The sequence below is a fragment of the Lactuca virosa genome, chromosome 5 (assembly GCF_052849685.1).
Source record: "Lactuca virosa cultivar CGN04683 chromosome 5, Lactuca_virosa_CGN04683_v6, whole genome shotgun sequence".
Classification (NCBI taxonomy): Eukaryota; Viridiplantae; Streptophyta; class Magnoliopsida; order Asterales; family Asteraceae; genus Lactuca; species Lactuca virosa.
Window position 1 is genome coordinate 247,560,268 of NC_136430.1, and position 23,961 is coordinate 247,584,228.

General features: G+C 37.7%; 1 protein-coding gene and 1 long non-coding RNA gene across 2 annotated transcripts; both read left to right on the forward strand.

Moving 5' to 3' along the window:
• Nucleotides 1–1,227: 1,227 nt before the first annotated feature.
• On the forward strand, nt 1,228–15,221 carry LOC145115575 (serine carboxypeptidase-like 17). The gene is made up of 14 exons (XM_079051885.1): nt 1,228–1,518; nt 1,698–1,843; nt 2,315–2,391; nt 2,746–2,868; nt 3,035–3,137; nt 3,346–3,383; nt 3,541–3,642; nt 3,746–3,832; nt 12,846–12,920; nt 13,175–13,246; nt 13,389–13,537; nt 13,740–13,853; nt 14,228–14,282; nt 14,652–15,221. The coding sequence occupies exons 1-14, from the start codon at nt 1,292–1,294 to the stop codon at nt 14,733–14,735; spliced, it is 1,452 nt and encodes a 483-aa protein (XP_078908011.1). The 5' UTR covers nt 1,228–1,291; the 3' UTR covers nt 14,736–15,221.
• Nucleotides 6,624–9,573, forward strand: LOC145115576 (uncharacterized). The gene is made up of 3 exons (XR_013711616.1): nt 6,624–6,966; nt 7,058–7,134; nt 8,939–9,573. It is a non-coding gene; the product is annotated as an uncharacterized LOC145115576 (long non-coding RNA).
• Nucleotides 15,222–23,961: the final 8,740 nt, after the last annotated feature.

Here is a 23,961-nt window from a genome sequence, read left to right on the forward strand (position 1 = left end):
TTATAATACATTACTTTTTTTGTTCGTATTACAGAATTAGCTGTGAAAGTTTTATCCAATTAGAGCTATGAAAATTCTATAACAACTCAATTTATAGCATATTTCCTGTTCTCGTAATTCTCTAATTACTGACCAATTTTTTATCTCTAACAATAAATATTTAGTGACCATTTCTTTTAGTCACTACAACTATTAATAGGGTAATGACCATCTTTTGTCTCTGAAACTAAATATCTAGTGACCATTTCCTTTAGTCACTATAACTATTTATAGGGTAACCAAAATCAGTGACATTTTTGTGGTCACTAAAACAGGTCACTAATTGGATAAAATAGTGACGACTATCGATCCTTAGTGACTATTTTTAATGACCAATATATTTAAGTCACTATTTAGTGACCACTTATATATTTTGGTCTCTAGTGAAGTTTAGTGACGGACTTATAGTAACGAAAAGTGACGACCAGTTTTAGTCGGTAAATCATTTAGTGACTACTTTGTTTTCGTCACTAATTAGCATTTTAATTTTTTGTAGTGTTTGAAAGTCGAAGATGAAATTTTGTTTAAGTTATGTGAAATCACCAATCCGGCTTATTTTAGAATTAGTCTCTAATTTCTGTGTAGGATGCTCGGTTCTCTTATAGTTTTATAAGACATAAGAAACTACAATTCTAATCACGTTTATTTGTGACATGAAAACAACTTGTCGTTTTGTATAAAGTGCTAATCACGTTTTAAAACTCTCATTTATCGTTTTTGCCGTTTTGGGCCTCCGTTTAGTATATAAATAAGGAAAGTGTCGGTTTACATAAAGGGGACGTATTTATATACTTTGGAAAATGGATTATTATAAAGCTAAAAAAATTGTGGAAAATATAGTACCAAGTACAAACCCTGTAAATTTAATAATTAGCAATCGCAAGATCTTTTTTCACCAAATTAATCAAGTTATTTGAAGGAACTACAGTTCATGTTATTACAACAAAATATAGGTTTGTTTCTGAAACTATTTCATTTATCAAAACAAAACAAAACAAAAACTAAAAATTAGTGATTGGTTTTCAGTAGGACAAAAGTTGAACAATATATTTTCCGTCAATTTGTGGTAGAATAAACGTTTTTCTTGTTAACCAACTTTTAACTTTTGTATTAAAAGTAGATTATTTGAAACTTTATTCCTCTTTTATATTGGTCTGGAGGATATAAGATTATTACCACGCACAATTAATAAAAATTTTGATCTTGTTTTCTGTTAACATTTTTTTTTTTTTTTTGTTGCATCGAAACCACCATGAAACAAGAGCCACATTATGATCGTCAAACTTGTAACGTCTTTAACAAGTTCACAAGTCTGGTATTGCTGGCTGTGTTTCTTCTGCTAGTTGTGGTATTGCTTGGTGTATTTCTTCTAGTAGTTCCTTCTACGGAGGTTGTTCCCTCGGAGGATATGGAGTCTAGGTTCCTAGTTAAAACACTACCAGGTTTTCTTGGTGATCTTCCTATCACACTCGAAACTGGGTAAGGCTATACGTTAGTTAAATTTCATGTTTTTTGCTTTTATATATATATATATATATATATATATATATATATATATATATATATATATATATAGAGAGAGAGAGAGAGAGAGAGAGAGAGAGAGAGAGAGAGACTTGTATAAAATAACTCTTAAAACAACATGAATGTTCTTCTAGTTACATTGGGGTAGGAGAATCTGAAGAGGTGCAATTATTTTACTATTTCATTGAGTCCGAAGGAAATCCAGAAAAGGACCCTCTCATGCTTATGCTGTCAGGAGGGCCTGGTTGTTCTGGTCTTGCTAAGGTCTTAGCTGAAACAGGTATTTCTAAGATGTGCAACCTTTTGTTTCTTTTTCTTTCAAGTGGGTTAACAAAATTGGATTGATTCATCTTTGGTCATGTATACCTCTTATACACTTCTACAAGCTCAACATAATCGATAACGAAGTTTAATTTAGTTGTAAATTTTTGTCTATACCTCGCTTTATTATTCACTTCCTACCTTACAAAATTAATAAACCTTTACTGTTAAAAACAACTCTTAAGCCACCAATCAAATAATAACAAAAAAGCACACACAATAATTGAAAGAGCTTTGAGACCTTGAATACATGAAGGGGATTAGGACTTTTTGGTTAAGTAATGTTATCGTTTGGAAAGTATTTTGGTTTGAATTGATGAATTCCTATTAAAACTTTGTTAGTACCGTTTATAACTTCTTGATTTTACATCAACAATGTGTACTATGCCATATGTTCTTTTATTTAACACGTTCATGGTTGTGTGTATAGGACCATTCACTTTCAACTATGCAAGTTCCTCTTCGAAGAAGCCAATCCTGGAGATAAATCCTTACAGTTGGACAAAGGTGTCTAACTATAATTGTGCTTTTTGTTTTGCATACAATCCTTAGTTTAAACTATACTAGCACTTGACTACAAACGAATAGTTTTTATTCCTAAAAATACGTTTTTGAGGACATAAAGATTATATGAACTTTGATGATTATTTTCTAGAATACTAATAGAATTTAAGCTCATATGTAAGAGAGATCTATGAATTAGATACGACTTCTATTTTGAATGGGTTTTGAATGTTGTATGTAGTGTTCTTTATAAGCGGATAAGGATTATATTTGTATTTTATGTTTTCCAGTCTACTTGATGTCAGAAATTCAATTAGTACAAGTTCTTGATATAATAAAATTATTGTTACAATTTAGGTTGGAAGCATAATATCTCTTGATCAACCTGCTGGTACTGGATTCTCCTATGCAGAAACTTCCAATGCTTACACAACAAACGATACATTATCAGCAATTCAGGTTTACCAGTTTTTGAGGAAGGTAAGATTACACAGTCATTGGTTACGAATTTTAGAACTTATCTTGTAAATATATGATGCAAATGACACATTTATGTCATCCAAACATCAATTTCGAGTATATTGTAGTTTGTCTATTTTAAATACAAACTAATATCAGTGTTTGCTTGTTGTGTCTATTTCAATAGTGGCTTGTGGATCATCCAAATTTTCTCAAGAATCCATTATATGTTTGTGGTGATTCGTATGCTGGCTTGGTGGTTCCGATGATTGTTCAAGAAATATATAACGGTATTCTTTAGTACATGAAGTTATTTTCTATAAAAATAGCTTTGGGAAATAGAATTATGTTTCAAAAAAATCTTGCAATCGTGTTGTTTGTGGAAGTTTCAAAATATACCATGGCCCAATAATCTTCTTTTGACTAATTAAAAACTCTATCTTAGATCAGTTGTTTTAAGATGCCATGTTTTCAACCTTTTGTTTCCTACTTTTATAGGCAATGAAGTTGGAGAAGGGCCGCATATGAACATCAATGTAAAAACAGATTAATCATTTGGATAAGTCAAATTTCATATTTATCATACATTTTGTAGCATGAAATTGATTGTCCTCGATTTGATCACCATAGTGATTGAAAATGTTTACATATTTTTCATGGATCACTGAATTTGTTATCTTTTTTCTAACTTAGGGATATGTAATTGGTAATGCTGTAACAGACACAAATGATGAATACAATTCGCGAATTCCATTTGCTCATCGCTTAGCACTCTTATCTGATGAAATCTACGTGGTAAATAAGTGCATTTGAAATGTCCAATAATACATTAATTTACAAATATATTATTTTCATAAAATTGCATTATGTTCACGAATTTAGTTGTATATTTTTGCAGTCTGCTAAAGAGAATTGCTTTGGAGAGTACTTGAATGTAGATCCTAACAACAGTCTCTGTATAAATGATCTTCAAGTGGTAGATAAGGTACATGATCTAGACTTTAACTTGAGTTATGTGTTGATTAAACATCCAGAAATTGTCAACATTTAAAATATCTTTTTGGCTTACCCCTGTTTTGTGTCCATATATGATTTCACTTCTTTTAGTATTAACACTCCATATATTTCCTATATTTAAGTGTATCGTTTAGATATATATATTATGGTTATCTTTTCTATTAAAGTTGGCTTTAGTGTTTTGTAGAAGATAATAAAAAGTAATAATTTAATGTATTTTCCTTTCAGCATGTAATTTATCTTTAATTTATTAAGCCTTTTGGGTCGGCTGTTTTTGGTTCTTTATTGCTTGATTTTTTCCACAATAGAATCGGTTTTTCATTTACTAAGATTTTTATTAAAAACACATAATCATACATATTATTTTATCCATATATTTCCTAAAAAGTGGCATAAGAGACAAGTTGGTGTATTCCTAAAGTATATGCCAAGAATGACTATATTGAGGTTGTTATCTTAATGTGATCAAAGAACTGAGAAGGAATATATTGTTGCCTTACACTATCCAATTCTCATGAAGATTACTACTTGTTGTGAACATATAAAATGTAGGTATAAGGAGTATAGGATGCAATTCAAAAGACAAAAGTTCAAGGAACAAAACTATAAAATGGTTGTTATGGACATTTACGTCTCAATTTAGATGATGTTAGTTAAAATTAGTTTAGAAGGATATGACTAAGGAAGCGTAGGAAACGCATGTGATGACGCATATTAGAGAAGATCGAGTAATGAAGCCTAAACTGCAAACCTTGAAAAGTGACTTTGAAGTGATAGGGATGAAAGATGGTGAGTCCACGAATGATTTAGCCATGAGATTGAATATCAGATTGAATACAGTTATAATTGGTATTTGATAAGAAAAAATATATAGGAGATTAAAGTGATGACGAAGTTTCTTTGAGCCATCCCACTGTGATTTATGCAAATTATGGCATCAACCAACTAATCTAAGAATGATTTATGCAAATTATGGCATCGACCGACTAATCTAAGAACATTAAAAATATGACAGTGGAAGAGGTTGTGGGTCAGCTAAAAACCAATGAAGATAGACTTCAAGGTTATCGAGAATGAGAGGACAAGCCTTCTATATTTCCCCCACATATTGAGTAGGAATATTGATCTAAGAAAACAAACAAGGGAGACTTATTAAATAGTTCAAAAGACAAAAGAGTACATGGTGGTCGAGGCCAAGGAAGAGGTTTATGTTGTGGTCATGACTCCAATTCAAATAAAAAATAAACATTTATTCTAGAAAGAATAAAGGTAAAATCAAATGTTTTGTTTATGAAAATTTGGTTATTTAGCATCAGAATGTCTAAACAAATTGCAAGGTGGGGATATGAACTTCACTCAAACCAATAATAAAGAACACATTTTGAATATTGATAAGAGTTTGTGATCAAAGGCTACTCAAAATTCTAAGAGGTCATGCGAGATTCTTTAATTGTTTGTCCGTCTATTATTTACAACAAGGGTCGGTTTATATGATTGTATAATTGTCAAGAAGAGGATCCTTAATGAGGTATATTTAATTCTAAGTCTTACAAGTGGTATTATTAGACTTAAACAATTTATGAAGGGGGACTTGAGTCATTATATATGGGTTGGTATTAAGAGTGTTCAATAGAAATGATACTATACTTTTTATGATCAAAAGATCCCCAAATCGATTATATAAACCTTTTTGAAAACGTATTGATTGGCATGTTTAGAGGCTCGATAGGAGATTCTTTGGTCATGGAGTTCAAGACACGATCTTGTTAACTTCTTATGCTCAAACAAATTATATGAGAAAAATATGGCATTTAAAGTCCCAAAGGCCAAACACCTAAACTGGTTATGTGAAGGTGTGCACTTGCAAACAAAAACTCAGATTCATTCACCGGTTAATAGGTTTTTCAGGATAAAAAAAACCTCCCAAACTTATTTACATTGATCTATATGGACCAATTAGAGGCACGTCTATTAAAGGGAGTGATATTATCTACTTTTGGTATACATTTTTAGCTAGTGGATGTGGGTTTACATGTGATCGTGAAAGTTCTGAATTGATAAATGCTCTCAAATGATGCAAGTCAATGATAAAAAGTTATGAGCTATGAGATAAAGACGATTCACATTAACTAGGGGAGATTTTACTAAAAAATATTTCACATTGTTTATGAAGAAAATAACATTAAAAGGTGAATCATAACACCACATATCTAAACAAAATGGAGTTGTTGAGAGGAAAAATCAAACCATAATAAACATAGAACGAATCCTTCTCTAAAGAAGAATGTTAGACATGCATTTACTATTCTCAAATGTTTACCAACAAAAACATTTCCTAACATCACCCTATATGAAGTATGGTTTGGAAAATAAACCAAGCCTTAAACATCTATAGGAATGTCTTGTTTTTGCTAATCTTGTAGGTGATCACTTAAATAAGCCTAATTTTCTAAGCAATGATAGGGTATTTTGAAGTTAAATATGAAACAAAAGGCAAAGGTTTTTTTTATCTACAAGACCTGAAGTTGTGAGTTTGTGTTGTTTTTATGAAAAACAGTGTTTGGATTGGCAAATAAATGTTTTGTTATGAGGGGTCTTACAAGGCCACAATGTGACAACCGGCTATTCTGAGTCAACACAAGTCAAACAAGTCAACAAAAGTCATAAAAGTCTAACAAAAGTCAAAAAGTAGGACCAAAATCATGGTGTCTTGGATTGGTTCTTGGACCGAAATCACATATGATTTCAGTTGGAGCTTAGATCGAGATCACCATGTGATTTCGGTTGTGCTTAGGCTGAAATCACATGTGATTTCGGTAGTGGTTAGTCCTTTTTGCATGGTGATTTCGGTTTTAACATGTCATTTGATTGGTGGGTTCTTTTCTGAAGGTGATGGATTACACATACCAATGCAAACATCACTTCATCCTCAATCCCTATTCCATATATATGGCCGAAAACTTCTTCATAATTCACATTTCCATCTTCAAACTCTTCCACGTTTCTCTCAAGAACGAGCTTTTACCTTCATACAATTTTCCAGAAACTCCTTCAAAACATTCCCACGAAACTAGTTCTTCAAGATTGATCCTTAGAATTTTGGTAAGTTTCCTTATTTAATCTAGTGTTTTTACAACACATTTATGTTATTTCATCTCGTTCATACACATTATTATGTGTTAAAAACTCATAGGATACAACCACTTTCAAGTGTTTTTGACTTGAAGATCTTCACCATCACCTCGTTAACCAACCACAATCACACTTAAGGTGAGTTCATATCCCTACATTTTTCGAGATTTTCATGGTTTTATGGGGGGGGGGGGGGGATACAAGTTAAACACAAGAGAACTTGTGTTAATATACAAACTATTACTTATGTTTTCTTACATTTTATGTAAAAATACTAAATGCATGAAATGACGTTACTACGAAGCTAATAAACTTTTTACATGCAAAGTTTGCTTAAAATACAAAGGTTTCATTTCAACGAAACATACATTATAAACTATAATAGGTATAGTTTATGGGTCATTTACGCTATTTTGCCATTTCGGGATACAATATAAAAATAATTATTTAAAGGCATAATTATTTTACACTACGTAACTGCCATGGAAGGATAATACTTCCACATACAAAAATGATTTTTCATTACACTACACGTGAACCGTCAATACGACTTTGTGAGACACATCTTCAAGTATTTTTTAGAGTACCTACAAAAGTCATGCATTATAACCAGAGTCTCTTGGAGGGAGAGCGTGACACTTGTGTATAAATCTATACGGGATTGACAACCCCACACTTAAACTGTTAGCTACAGTTAGACCGGCAGGTCTGGGGTGACAAATGTCGTAACATTTCGATGCCTGAAGAACGTCGTAGCAGGCCAACCAGTCGTTAGCATGGTTATAATAACTCACATGGGTATCAACTAATACATTTGGTTTACGGGGCTAACTTACATTCAACCAGTTTTATTTAATAATAAAACTACATACACTATTTTACAGTACAACTTACATTTCTGGAGACATGCATTCAAAGGGTTTTACACAGATACAACTACAGTACATTATTTTCCAGTATAGTACAACTTACATTTCTGGAAACATACATTAAAATGGTTTTATAAATATTAAAACCACATTATACTTCGTCCGCGTATAGCAGTATTCATACATTTTCGGTCTTAGGAATTCTAAGACTACAATACACTTTACAAGAAAATATTGGATTTTCTGGAATCACACTCTTTCATCTTACAAGGAAAAATGACAGATTTTTCTCATACAAACGCTTATGAACTCACCAGCTTAATTGTTGACACTCTTTCAAATCACTTATATTCTCAAGAAATCAATAAACAGGTAACCACAACGGTTTTTTTTAGGATGGAGCACTACAACAGCACGTTATATATATATTTTTGTCACATGTATTTGATGTCAAGCAAACAATGACTTTAATGCAATGTAAGCTTATTAATTATCAATATGATGGTTGTATGGCTTTGATCATTTATATTCAATTGTTATGATACTGTACATGAAAGTCATCCACCCCCATACGTTCCCGCCGTTTTCTCGGTTTGGGGGTGTGACAGATTGGTATCAGAGCATTGTTTATAGTGAACTAAGTATATCAAACCATGTAAGATATACAACTATAAATATAATGGGGCTAAAACACTTCGACTAAGAAGTATATTTTTAAAATATAATAGTATTTTTATAAAAAGTATACATACATGCATACATACTAGGACTGTGTCATAACAAGAACCATGTAAAAGTATTATGATAAGTTGAAAACTACGATTAAGCCTAGACAGTTATGTAATCATATATGGGATAAATATAGCCTGATCAACTATATTTATACGAGATATGACTAACATATTTTTAGGAATGGTCGTGGTGGGCAACGAATCTAAAACTTACCAACCCTATATACCAATAAACTCTAGAATCAAACATCAAGTATAAAATACTATAGGAGTAATTTAGAATATTACAGAACCATACACTTAAGCCTTTCATGTATTTCTCATATCTCTATTCTCGCACAGACGTCATGGCAGGAATTCACATGCCCGAAGACCCCTATTTCCCTAACCATGGAAATGGAGGTTGGATTGAAGAACATCCTGAGGAGTTAATGGAGGAAGACCCCGAAGAGGATGCTGAGGAAGAACCAAAGGAAGAAGAAGACGAGGAGGAAGTCGAGGAAGACTCTGACACAGAATCCGAAGTCTACAATCCACCCCATGTCGCCCGAAACCCCACTCCCAGACGGAACTTCCAAGGCCCGACGCCCAGTTGGGCAGTAGATTTGAGGATATGGGGCCAGGAACAAGGCCAACACCCTCCTTATGGTATGGAGCGAGGCTTCTACAACCTCGACAGAGGGGGTTCAGAAGACATGGATCTCCCTGTCATAATACGTCGCATCGCTCGCCAAGTTGAGCAGACAAGGGCATCCACCGACCAGATCATGGAGATTGGTGCCACTACCGCAGTCACCGCTGTCCGTCTTCGTCGTCTGGAAGAAGATCATGATCAGACCCGGGATCGCACCAAGACCGTCCAGGATGAGATTATGAACCCACCAACTTAATTGTTGACACTCTTTCAAATCACCTGTATTCTCAGGAAATCAGTAAACATGTAACCACAACGGTTTTTTTAGGATGGAGCACTACAACTTCACGTTATATATATATATATATATATATATATATATATATATATATATATATATATATATTTGTCACATGTATTTGATGTCATGCAAACCATGACTTGAATGCAATGTAAACTTATTAATTATCAATATGATGGTTGTATGGCTTTGATCATTTATATTCAATTGTTATGATACTGTACATGAAAGTCATCCACTCCCAGACGTTCCCGCTGTTTTCTCGGTTTGGTGGTGTGACACACAAAGGCGCACAATAGAAGCAATAAAAACAATAACATCATAAGTCAAAACCAAATCCATGTTCAACCAAATTTATTTCAATTAAAATAAACAAGTAGAATCTAGAAACATATACCCTTATAGTCTCTTGTAACCTTTTTCTAATACTATTGGAGAGAGTGTGTGTGCTAAGAGCCCAAAATAGAGCTCCTCTTTCATAGTCAAACCCAAGATAAGATTCAACAAAGCTTTTGACTCCTTTAAGTCCAACAAACACCATAAACATCGAATGTAGAAACTGAGTTTGTTGAGTACATGTCACATATTAAGACTGACATGCAAACTCGATGTCAAACTTGGGAGGTTTCGAGACAGTTTTAGTGTTAGCCAAATTTAGGTATATAATCAATGAAAAATCCATCATAAATTTGGTACCTAAAACCTCTATATATAGGGTGAGATTAGGGTTTCCATAAAGGGATTTCTTCGTCACTAAGAAACTATCTTCCACTTTACACCCTTAAAGTTTTACTAGTTTCTATTAATTTATTAATCTCTAATAAATTAACGAACTAAATCCTTTTTTATTTATCTCTTATTAATTATTGATTAAATCTTTCTTATGTGTAACGAAAAGGACCCTACCATTAATATTAATATTACCAACTTGTTGTGAATGCGGGCACAATCTTCCAATAGCTCCCAATTGCACAAGTCACCAACATTATATGGTCCAATTTTCACTAGTAATAAGTGAAGAGTATGTCATCTAATGCACCTACTATACTCACAACTCGAAGTTGTGATACAACCCTTAGATAAGTTGTGATACATCCATTAGATAAGTGATCAAATATTCATTTGCTATTCATGATATCTATCTAAACATAAGACATAGAAAAATGCCATTCTCAAATGTTCAAGCTTATATGTTTCCCGATAGAGACTTGTGTCGACAACAACAAACTGCACAATTGATCCATTATGAATTCAGTATGAGCATGACCATGCATTTTGATGTCAACACAAAATCATTGAGGGGTCTAAAGATATCTACTTATCATGTTAAGGTATAAGGACCAAATAAACTTTGAGTACATAGATTTCGCCTGTTCCTTATGTCATACGTGGTCAATCCCTGTATAGCTGCCAGTTACGAACAACATTAGGGAGAAACCAATATATAACAAATTGTACGACAAAAACCTCATGAATCTTTGTTTAAAGAATACATGATATTACCATCTTAAAATTACTCGTGACAGAACCCATGAAGCAATCTATAAGTGTGCGTCACTCCAATACTTGAAATCTTCATTTAAGTACTCATGAGTATTGGTCATAATCTTCTGTTATGTCTATCTCCATAAATAATCTGGCGATGCTCCATGACAATCTTACATCACTGTTTATTTCCAAAAATAGAACCGAATGTGGAAGTTCGAATAAATTAATATTCTGGAAGTGACTCAAAACATGCAAAAGATGAACATAAGTGTCATTTTAACCCCTCCATTTTGAAATCTATACAATATCAAGGAGGGAGGACAACACCTATGTTCACGACGTGACTAGAACTCTCGATCTCAAGGAGGGAGGACAACACCTGATACCGATAGGCTACAAGTCCCTTGGTAAAAAGAACCCATTATTAGTGTGGTACTTTATTGGTCCCATAACTCTAAACGGCTCTTTTAATTTACTCCGATATGAATGGGGCTTTCAAGAGGTTCGTTGATGTTGGAAGAAATTATTTGAATTTGTTGCTGACAAAATGTGGCCTATGCTTTATTGGTCCCACAACTCTAATATTGTAATTTCTCCAGTTTTTGTTCATAATCTGGTCGAAGCATGCGGAGTTCTAGTCCCCATCCATAGCAGTCTATCTAATGTGTGCCTTCTGTCTCAGATCTTGCAGATATTTCTTCTCTAATTCGGCAATTTTAATAACCAAATATATCTGTTTTGCGCAGAGGCCAGACCCAACAGATTCAATTCAGCCATCCTGTGGAATTCATGGATGCTTTGAGCAATTTAGTCGAACTCCTTTTTATGATTTTCCCTTAGCTTCCTTCTCCAATCTTTGAATTTTGAAATTTAGACAACATAATAACAAAAGGGGAAAGAGATTTGTAACATGCATTGCCAGCTCTCATTTTCCTCATGTAACTAACTGTCTTTCCGTTATCAAGCCTATTGGGTCAGCTCCCGTTAGTCCCTTGTAGGCATGAGCATTTGAACCTTTTGGATCGGGCCTAACCGGACCCATTTGTTAGCAAAGAAGACTATTCTTGGTTCTTAGATTTTGGGTTTCCGGTTCCTGGTTCCACCCGTTCTACTGAAAAAACCTTTATGAATTAAACATAAAATTCTGTAATATGTTGTGTTGTAAAAGTCGCATAAAATTATAGAAAAATCTAGTGCAAATGAAGTCGATGTCATTTAAAAGATAAAAGAGTGTTTTATTTCTTATGTAGATGTAGATGTAGAAGTTAGAAACTGATTCTGAGTGTGTAAATGGTTAAAAAAAAAACTTCTTTGAATAAGGAAATGTCATTGTTGCTAAAATCCAATAGTTGTATTGTCTAAATCGTTTAAAATTATAGAAAAACAATGAATATGAGGTCGGTTCCATATAAAAGATATAAAAGTCTATTTTATTTTTTATTTAAAAGTCAAAAACTGAGTTTGAGTGTAAAATAATTAAAAAAAATAAAATTGTTTAAACAGAGTGCTCGAAAATGTCATTGTTGTTGAAATCCGATGGTTGTTGTATTGTAAAAATCATAGAAAAATCCATTGAAGATGAGGTCAGTATCATCTGAAAGATCTTTCTTCATCCCATAGTCCCTTGTTTCCTCTATTCTTCCACAATAGATTTGAGCACTAAAAACACAGCAACATACATGCTCTTTTGATCTTTTTATTTCTAACATATTATCGTTTCTTTGATCATTTTTTTGTAGCATATTTCTAACATATTGTTGATTAATAATGTCATATTTTAAATATGTACGCAGTATGTTTGATGCTTTCTTATTTTTAATATACAGTGCCTTGAAAGAATTAAAATGGAGCACGTTTTAGAGCCGAACTGTGACACTTCAATTGCCGTAAAAGGGTGTCCTGTATAGCGCTCTCTCTCTCTCTCTCTCTCTCTCTCTCTCTCTCTCTCTCTCTCTCTCTCTCTCTCTCTCTCTCTCTTATTTAGCAAAATGGTTTTTTGAATGATATCAAACTACGCAATTTTTTTCAGTTATTATGGTTTTTCATGTGAAGTATATGTAATGGTCATGTTGAAAGCTAGTATCATTCGATGATTCGATCACTCTTGAGTATTATGATTTTTATGATTAATATCGTCTATTTATCCTTTTCGCAGGATAACAAATCAAAGTACTTAAGTGCATGGGCTAACAGGAGAGATGTGCAAAAGGCTCTTCACATCCGTGAGGTCTGTAGTTCATATTTCACAATGAGTTTTATATATATATATATATATATATATATATATATATATATATATATATATATATATATTCGTCTTGATTATGTAGATATATAATAATTAATCTCATGACCTCGATCATAACCAGGAGTCTAAAGACGCCAAGTGGGTGCCATGCAATGAAAGCTTGAAATTTTATTATGACAAGGAACCCATATCTTACACGCACAATGTCTTGAGCAATGTTGCCTATCATCAACACCTTGCTAGTAAAAACTGTCGAGCTCTCGTATATAGGTCTTACCCTCCTTTAATTTTATTTCATAATTTTTATCTATATCTTCTTACCAATATCTTAATATCTACTCTCTCTCTTCTCACACTAGAGTCAATTTTTGGTTGACCTTATCCATGCATGCATGTGGTACTTAGAGAAATTACAAGCAAACAAACATCCTTTACATTTTGGTTTTTTTACTTTCTATGTATGTACGAGCAGTGGAGATCATGACATGGTTGTTCCCTATTTGAGTACATTAAACTGGATTAAATCGCTCAATTTGTTAGTCGTGAATGCTTGGAGGCCATGGTTTGTTGACCAACAAGTAGCCGGGTTAGTTGTGTTTTCATTAGAGCAACATGACTACCTATATATTATCATTGGCTGCACCCACTTTAAGTGGGGTGCATGACCCCACTTGGAGGTGGGTGACACTTAGTACTATAAAACCTTAAAAAAAATTATTAAAAAAAAAAACTCCTCTTTGGCATCTATTTTTACATCAAATACACCTATTGATATTTTTTTTTCTGAAAATAACCCAATTTTTTTTAAAAATTTCATGATTTTATACCTGTATGTATTTTTTTTTATCAATAATAGACCCCGGTTAGATTTCGTTCTGGATCCGCCACTTTATATCTTTAAAATAAATGCGAAAAAATAATAATATTTCAATACTATTTTGATACTTTTTTTTATTATAGATACAACCGGAAGTATTCGTACCACGATTACAACTTGACATTTGCTACTGTAAAGGTGAGAAATTTTCCCCAAAAACTTCTCCTCACATGGTGCTATATAGAATTAAGAGTCTTTTACTTTGTAAAGATGTTGACTATTTAGTCTTTTCCTATCAAAGAGTCTTTGGCCTAGTGGTATCGGGGTATATATAGAAAATGGGTCTAGCGACCCTCGCCAAGTGGTTGAGGGGTCGAAAAATATATAGAATTAAGAGTAAGATTAGAGGGTCATGTATGTTTATTGTTCAAAAAAAACTTTAATCTCTTCCTAATATTGATGACCATAGACTTATAAACATTTTAACAAAGAAGTGTTGCAGTTTTAATGAGGTAAAATAACTATTCATGTTATGATCATGATGGTTGATTTTTTTTGTATCTAAAGGGAGGAGCTCACACAGTTCCAGATAATAAACCTAAAGAAAGTTTAAGCATGCTTATGAAGTGGCTTGTTGATGACGCTTTGTGAGTAACAATTGTGGGGTTTGATGTTTGCTTCTTATCTTGTACGCATCCTTTTGCATTTCTTATACTTTCTATAACTCAGGTTCAGTGGATATTGTAACTTGTTCATTTGATTGTTTGTCATACAATCATTCTTAATTCAATAACTGTGGAACACACTTGCAAAATTTTGTGAGATATATAGTCTTACAAATAGGTACTCGTTGCTGTACTTGGCCATCACCACGATCGGGGTTGCCGACAGCATTACTACTAACATTTGCGTTGTTAGCATTAAGGTGTGCCATGACAGCTGCTACAGCTGCTGTGACTGCAGCTTGAAACGTAGCCGCATCTATTTGAAGGATTGGTATTTTACTGGTGGGTTGGTTACGTTCCTTCGAAGGCATGATTCTGTTTCATGATAAGAAAATGAGCTCGTGAGCGACTATCATTGTCTCTAGATGTATTCTAACCATTTGTATCTATGTATAAATCTTTTGTTTTGTTATATTGTTCTCAATGATTCGACCTGCTTCCCTATGATGCAGTCCTGGTAAGGAACATAAATAAGTTTCTAGCATGGTTATGAACCGGGTATCATTCGAACTAAGTTACCTTCGATTGGTGGATATCGTTTTCCAACTTTCAAAAATATTCAAAAACAATTCATAATAGTGTCTACATAAAATAGACTTATGAATTTGAGAAGTAATCACTATCAATTAAGATTTCGTGATCTGATTTATTGTTATTAGCTGTGACAGGAAAAGAGGATAAGCTCAAAACCCAATGTGAGTAATGTAATCACTAACTCACTAGGTTGAATCGATTTACTAGTTATTACTTAGATGAAATGGCGCTCAAACACTTCACATGAATCACGCGTGGTTTTCCTTTGTTCTCGGTTCTATTCTGGGTGGTAATGATTTGTTTTCTTCTGGTATCTATAGGGTGTCCTTTTCCTCCGTAGGTATATTGAATTCCTGAGCTGTCTTACTTCCGATTCTGCCACTGATCCCCATTACTTCGTAATGAAGATTTTGAATCTCGGAAGTTCATGTGAATCTCTCATTGGTGTCCTTAATAGGGTAAGGGCACTAAATGATTTTATAGTTTATTTACTTATCATCTGTTTCTTTCTCGGAATTCTCCTAATGAAATTCTGTTGGATCCTCCTTGACTCTTCTATTGATTGTTGAAGTAACTACATCTATCTAAGGGGTTTACACGAGAATGGGAATGTCTAAAGGATCTATGAGAAAATTTAAATTTTTACGAAGGTGATCCTTTCTGGTCCTTCTATAATCACATGGTGTGTACCGATTATATATAATCCAGATCAAATAGACCTTCGAATAAGTAATCCTACTCTAAAACCACATCCAAACAAGGAAAAGGAAGTAGAGTGAAAATCACATATTCTAAGTCTATAAAATCTCGGCTATATATAACCTTAACGTATCCACTTAGTAATTATAGACTTATCAGAAAAGATCTTTTTAACATTTCCCCAAGGTTATTTATGGTATCTAAAATACCTCCATGGTATTTTAATTATAAGTTTGATTCTTGGACTTCTAGATATAAGAACTTGACAAGTTTTCAGTTTTCTTGTTATGGCATCCTAAAATACTCCCATAGTATTTTAATCTTTATGTTTGGTTCTAGAATTCTTCTGGTACTTAGGTAAGTTTTAGACTTGTTGTAACACTACAATCACTCCCAAACACATGTGGGTCATATCTCAAATGAATATAGTTGATCAGGCTATATTGATCCCAGATATGATTACATAACTGTCCAGGTTTAACTGTAATGTCCAACATCCAAATACTTTTGTTTTGTTCTTCTTGTGATACTCATTCTAGTATATATATTCTGCCTGTACTTATACTTTTATAAAATATTGTTATATTTTTAAAGTATAATTCTTGGTCAGAGTGTTTTTATCCCAATGGGTTTTGTAGTTGTATATCTTTTATGACTAATATACTGAGTTCACTATAAACACTGCTCTGATACCAATCTGTCACACCCCCAAACCAGAATGGCGAAACGTTCGGGGGCGGAGGACTTCATGTATGTATCATAACACATGCAATATAGTAATCCAAATACAAACAACCATTGCATTAATAAGTATCAGTTTTACATAAGTGTTTAAACATTACATATTCAAACACCAAAGTAGGTACAGTAGAAGACAAGAGTCGCAGTACGGTACTAGATAGTCTTCTCAAAAGCTTCAGGAGTGTACCTGTCTACTGGATTCCTGAGAATACAAGTTATTTTGAAAGAGTAGATCAACATTTAAGCGGGTGAGTTCATAAGTATTTTAGTTCTATAAAGTATACTCTAAGTTCTTGGAAAAGTTCGTTGTTTCTGTAACAACCAGAATCAGAAAGACCAAGAAAAGAAAGGAAAGGATCTAAGTCAAGAGTCAACTCGTCGAGTCCAGGGAGGAACTCGACGAGTCGGAGCGGGATCCGGGGCATAGAGTAAGTGACCGACTCGGCGAGTCGGCTAGTGGACTCGGCGAGTCTGGTCTGGGCAAGAAAAACCCTAATCCCGGGGGTTGTGCCCTATTTAAAGAACATTACATCCCTTCCCCAGCCTCTTTACTCCCCTTTTGAGATCCAGAAACCCTAAATCGTGAGTGAGAGCCCTTGGAAGCAATTTAGAGCCTAGATAAGTGATTTTGGTGGAAAGGGGCTTGTAGATCAAGAGGCTTGCTGCAAAGGAGTGGTGTAGATCCGGGATCTACTTCAGTTGGAGCATATATTGGAGGTAATCAGCTGTTGCTTTGGATTTATTGCAAATAGATCTATCTTATGTTTGAGATTTGGGGCATTTTGGGCATGATTGAGATCTATGTCTTCTTAGAGGCCAAGATCTAAGGTTGCTACCTCAGATCTAGACTTGTGATGGTCCAGAAGGTCATAAAGTTCATGTCAATAAGTTGTTGGTGAAGCCCCTTTGTCTTAAACCCTAGCCCTTGAGTGTTTTGGGCCTTTAGCTCCTTGGTTTCACGTAAAGTTTGCAACTTTATGAGGGGGATAGACTGTAGAAGAATGGATCTATGGATTGGAGCCCCTGCATGGCTCGAAAAGCCACTGTATGGATTGAGAACTGGAGAGACTCGGCGAGTCACATGGGTGTACTCGACGAGTTGTATGAATATGTGCATGGACTCGGCGAGTTGGAAGATCAACTCGGCGAGGCTGTTGAAGATTGCCTAGGACTCGGCGAGTCTGTTCTTGGACTCGACGAGTCAGGTCGCAGAACCCCAACCTCTTCTGGTTAAGACGCAGATCAGTGAGTTGAGTGGTGACTCAGTGAGTTGGACAGGATGGGACTCAGAGATCGTTGAACTCGACGAGTCCTGGGGTGACTCGGCGAGTTGGGTCGTATTTTGAGAGCTTCTGAGTTTAAGGACTCGTCGAGTCTTCGGGTTGACTCGGCGAGTCGAGTCAACTGGAATGTTGACTTTGACCAGGACTTTGACTTTAACCAGAGTTGACTTAGTTTGACTTCTAGAGTTCAGTTTGGAGCTAAGTGTTTTATTGATATTAGTAGCTCGGGGAGCTAGTGGAGCAGCGATTCAAAAAGTGGCGCAGCCAGAGGGTTATCAGCAAAGTTCAGCAGTGCGAGGTGAGTCTCCTCACTGTTTGTATGGGTCTACGGCCACAATGCCGACCCATTTAGTTTATGTATGGTAGGAAGACCCGGGGGTTAGCCCTAGGCATTATGCATGAAAGACCATGAGGAGGCTCCTGGCACACAATATGTTATTATGTACGGTAGGAAGACCTGGGGGTTGGCCCTAGGCATTATGCATGAAAGACCAGGAGGAGGCTCCTGGCACACAGTATGTTATTATGTATGGTAGGAAGACCCGGGGGTTAGCCCTAGGCATTATGCATGAAAGACCAGGAGGTGGCTCCTGGCACACAGTATGTTACTATGTATTATAGGAAGACCCGGGGGTTAGCCCTAGGCAATATGTATGAAAAACCAGGAGGTGGCTCCTAGCGCACTGTATGCTATTGTGTATGAAAGACCAGGGGGTGGATCCTGGCATACTATATGCGGAGTAGCCTAGTAGAGTAGTTTGTATAGTTGTCTTTGTGATACTTGCATGAAAGACCAGGGGGTGGCCCTTGGCACTTGTCTGTAAGACCCAGGGAGTGGCCCCAGGCTTGACCAGGAAGACCACGTGCGGCCCGTGGCATAACCGCAAGACTATGTTTGGCACATAGCACCTTAGCAAGACTATGTTTGGCACATAGCACCTTACTTGATTATGGATATGTTGGTTATGAATGGCTCTTGGCTATGTATGACATGTATGGATCAGTTGGTTTGTATGGTATGTGGTATCTGGGGAACTCACTAAGCTTCGTACTTTCGATTTTCAGTTTTGGTTTCAGGTACTTTGTTTTCAAGGAAAGGAGCCGGTTCGATCGCAGCGCATCACACTATGTTTTCCGCACATGAGATCTTTGGGATCACACTCTGATATGGTTTTATGATAATATGCTTTGATTACTGACACTTTGGCTTAACACGAGATATTATTATGAATGTTTTATACTGATGGTTTATGTAATAACTTATTTAAAAATGAAATTTTTGGCCTTGAATTTTGGGATGTTACAAGTTGGTATCAGAGCCCTGGTTTGAGGGATTCGGACACACCCTCGGGGGTGTCTGGACTCAAATCGAGGGACAAGAGCTTTTTACAAGAAAATGGTTTTTTAAAATATGAGTTAAAGAGTTTTGAGAAAGAACGAAGTGTGTGATGTGCGCGACCGGCCGAGCTCAAGTAAGTTTACCCCAAGATACCCATACAAGTTTATATTATGGTTACCAGTTTTAGTAGAACAACATGCTAGAATAGGACTAAGGATCTAGGAATGATGCCTTATGTGCCTGCTTTATGTGCTTCAGCTTATGAGAATTGCATGCTAGTATTGAGTAGACAGCAGTAGGATAGCCTGTTTAGGTTATACCTGATAGTATGAGCTTAGCATTGTATGTTGGTGCAGTTTCCTGTTATAAGGATATGATTGCTGGAGATCGTTCCCTCTGTCTGAATGTTGCTTGCTTTGTGCTTTGTGGGACTCTGAGTGATGGGAGTTAGCCATTAGATGAATACGTCACGTCACATGTGATCAGGATTGAATAATCTCAGAGTGCTGGATTTGGCCCTATTGCGCAGCTCTCGTTTGAGTCTAACCGTTGTAGGGACGAGTCTTTTACTCGAAGGATTATCTGAGCCTCGTTACATGTGATGGTATTCAGGTGATAACTAATTGGCATTACAAGGAGGCATTCAGCAGCTGAGGACTGGTTTGGGTAGAGCCAGAGATTTATCTAGGGCAAGCCTAGGATGAGAGTAGCAGAGATCAGTAGTAGTGAAAGGGACTTGGTGAAGTTGAAGCAACCCTTGAGGAAAGTACGGATAGATGTGGAAGGTAGTATGGGCCCGTACTACTGGAAGCAGAGGATCCGTACTCGAGTCAAGGAGGGCCGAGATGGAACCAGGAATCTTGGATAATGTGTGAGACCTCTTGGGGTATGTTTTGATCCAGACATTTATGTGTTTATCTCCAGTATGGTGACCACGCAACATGGAGCAGGAGGCTCAGCATCTGGATCAAGATTGGGCTCGGGCGCGGGATCCGAGCAAGTTGATGATGGATTACGCGAGTTCATCGCGTTTGAGATTACAAGAGGCATCCTTAAGGCGACCCCGGTCATTTTTGGGTCGATCGAGGAGGGGATCATTGAGCTGATGGAGGATCGCCTCCGAGCTTTTAGGAGTGATTTGGCGTCTGGCCAGGCGAGTACGCGCACCCTGTCCTTCAAGGACTTCAGAGGGAGTGGTGCACCAGACTTCCACGGGGTGAAGGACCCCATTATTGCCAGAAGATGGATTACAGACATTGAGTCTGCACAGTTGACGAGCTTCTATCCTGAGGTGTCGAAGGTTCGATTTGCTGCAGGGTGCTTGAGGGGCAGAGCTAGAGACTGGTGGGAGTCAGTTGGTGATTCCTTGGGAGCCTCAGCCATTGAGGCTATGACCTGGTCCGACTTCGTGACCAGGTTTAGGGTGGAGTTTGCGCCGGATGTGGTGCTTCAGCAGCTGGCCAGGGAGTTCCTAGACATGAGACAGACGACAGAGTCGGTGGCGGAGATTATTGCCAAGTTCCGGGAGAGGGCCTTATTGGTTCCTCAGTATGCAGCGGATGAGGAGATGCGGAGGACCCGCTATCATGACATGTTGAGAGCTGATATTCGGGAGCATGTTAGCTTCTCGGCATGCCCGACCCTGGACTCTATGATTGCCAGGGCTCGGGAAAGGGAGATTGATTTGGAGCATATTGCGAAGAGGTGGTCAGATCAGACGTATACTTTGGAGGGTCCCGGGAAGAGACCCAAGACTTCAGATCAGCGATTAGTAAGTCGGCAGGTCCGAAGTCAGTGCAGCACGTGCGGGAAACCACACGAGGGAGTTTGTCGTTCCAGGGGTTCAGGCTGCTACAAGTGTGGCAGTGATGGTCACGTCAGTAGGGACTGCCCACAGGGGTCAAGCCCATTATGTTTTCACTGCAATCAGGTGGGACACAAGAAGGCCGACTGCCCGACGGTGAGGGGAGGAGCAGGGAGTGTGTCTGCCCCGACAACTTCGAGGTTTACGGATGGGTGAGAGGGTAGGGCCTTGCAGTGACAGATGAGGGAGATCTGGATTACAGCAGGGAATGTTGCAGGTACGTATCTATGGCTATTTTCGTACCTATGTGTATTAGGGTTGTTCTTACCCCGGACTCAGGTGATAGTATGTATGAGTTGTCTCTCTGCTTGTATTCGGATTGTACTTTCAGAATTGTCATATGCCAATTGCATACCGGGAACTATTAGTAGCTAGTGTAGGGTCATCCCTCACTTCGGGATCGAAGTGTCCAATATTATCTCGATTATGACCAAAGTGGTTCAGGAGCGTTGCGTGGAGGTTGGTGGACAGAGTCCATGGAGTAGCCCTCCACCATCATTAGGGTTTGGTGGTTCTAGTCTTGGTACTTGGGATGGCTTTTGGAAGCATCAAGGGAAGTGGTCTATCACTGATGGGGTTGCTCTGAGCATTAGTCTTTCGGACCTTAAAGGCATCAGTTGGAGCTCAGGGGATTATCAGTATCGGGGATGCAGGAGGTGTTCATCTAATATCCGATAATCGTACGGTATTTGGAGTTGACTAGTGATGGATCGCTAGCGGCATCAAGGTGATGGTAGTTATCATGCCTTTTGTGCAAGGGAGGAAGGAATGGAAATCCTCGGGTTTCGCAGGCAGGAAAGACTTAGCTGAAGCTAAGTGGGGGAGAAATAATCATGTTATGGGAGCAGAAGCGGTTTTGAAACTAGGATAAGTTTCGCTCTCCTGTCAGGAAGGAAGACGGCCCAGGTGGCTGTATGAATTGAGGACAGTGCGAATTGGAAGTTTGGAAAACTTGGCAATTGTGAGACCTCATTCTCGAGATGTCTGGTAGCAGATTGCAGAGGAATCAGTTGGGAGTTCCAGTTGGGACATGAGTACCACTTGGGGGTACTAGATTGTGCTTGTATGCTCGACTATGGGTTAGTAGTAGCATCCACTAGAAGCCAGTCGGTGTGGAAGGGTGTTGTCAGACTACCGGATGGCCGTAGCATTCACCAGTGGTCAGATAGTAAGAAGAGTGTGGTAAGACTGCGGGGCGGTCCGTAGCAATGGTTAGCAGATAGCGTCGAAGAGTGGTGCTACTGCGGTGTGGCCCGTAGCAATCGTATGTGAGGATAGTTAGACTGCGGTGTGGGCCATAGCATTAGTTTAGTAAGACTGCGGTGTGGCCCGTAGCAATCGTATGTGAGTATAGTTAGACTGCGGTGTGGCCCGTAGCATTAGTTTAGTAAGACTGCGGTGTGGCCCGTAGCAATCGTATGTGAGTATAGTTAGACTGCGGTGTGGCCCGTAACATTAGTTTAGTAAGACTGCGGTGTGGCCCGTAGCAATCGTATGTGAGGATAGTTAGACTGCGGTGTGGCCCGTAGCATTAGTTTAGTAAGACTGCGGTGTGGCCCGTAGCAATCGTATGTGAGTATAGTTAGGCTGCGGTGTGGCCCGAAGCACTGGTTTAGCAAGACTGCGGGGTGGCCTGTAGCTTTAGTTGGCTGGCAGCGCAGAAGTGTTGTAAGACTATGTGGGTGGCCGTAGCATGCACTAGTTGACAGAGCGAGTATAGTAAGACTACTGGGTGGCCCGTAGCATTCGTCGGTCCCTATTCGCTAGTGCGAATGTATCAGGTGTGTGATTCAGTGGCAGGGTTTTTCAGATAGTTAAGTTCAGGACGGGGCAGCCGCCCGGATGTGAGTGGGCCACATTATGATTGGGTCCGGAAGGCGGTAGGCCATTGGGGACCAAGAGTGGCGTAAGACTGCGGGTAAGCCGTGGCATTCATTAGTAGCTTAGTTCGCGGAGTGTGGGCGGGGGCCCGTATCTCCGAGGTGGCATGGGGGAAACCGGTATTCCGGGTAATGGTAGATCAGTTGGGACCAGGGCGGTCTCGGTTCATCCGGTAGGTGGATGGGAGTCAATAGGACTACATGCAAGAATGATGGTAAGGGATTCGGTGTGAAAAGCCGTGTGCTGATTGGATGATGCTAAGCTGCTCATCGCGGGATCGAATGATCTCAGAGTAAAGGATTTGGCTCGGTGACGCCGTTCTCGTCTGAGCCTTAAACGTAGCAGAGAGGGATATGCTACCCGAAGGATTGTATGAATTCTCACGATTGGGTGGAGCTTTCAGTATTGGAGAATTGTATGGGGGTTATTCCGTGAGTATTGGTATGATGGCCGGCACTGGGAGTGGTCGGGATTGCGGTTTCAGCAGAGGATCGGTCCTCGAAGGAAATTGGGAAGGTTGTTACTTGTGAAAAGTGCCTTAGAAAGGCCAGTGACAGAGTAGGGTAAAAGGGTAAACCCCTTGCGAATCAAGGGTAAGTGTATCAGGAGTATCGGTATGTTTACCGGTTGGATAAAAGTGTTGTACTTGAAGGTAGTAAGTAACGGGTTATTCTGAAGATGACATCTTCAAGGGTTGGATCGGATGGGTGGAGTGTGTACCTTTTGGTAAGTGGCGACCAGATGGTAAGGTAGTTGGCCGTGGCAGACTTCGAGGACGAAGTCTAGTTTAAGTGGGGGAGTGTTGTAACAA

What these genes read in the sequence shown, in the direction of transcription:
- LOC145115575 (XM_079051885.1), top strand. Translation starts at nt 1,292, where the DNA reads ATGAAACAAGAGCCACATTATGATCGTCAAACTTGTAACGTCTTTAAC. An exon ending in ATCCTTACAGTTGGACAAAG is followed by an intron (nt 2,392 to 2,745) that starts GTGTCTAACTAT and finishes GTTACAATTTAG; the next exon opens with GTTGGAAGCATAATATCTCT. An exon ending in AGGCTCTTCACATCCGTGAG is followed by an intron (nt 13,247 to 13,388) that starts GTCTGTAGTTCA and finishes GATCATAACCAG; the next exon opens with GAGTCTAAAGACGCCAAGTG.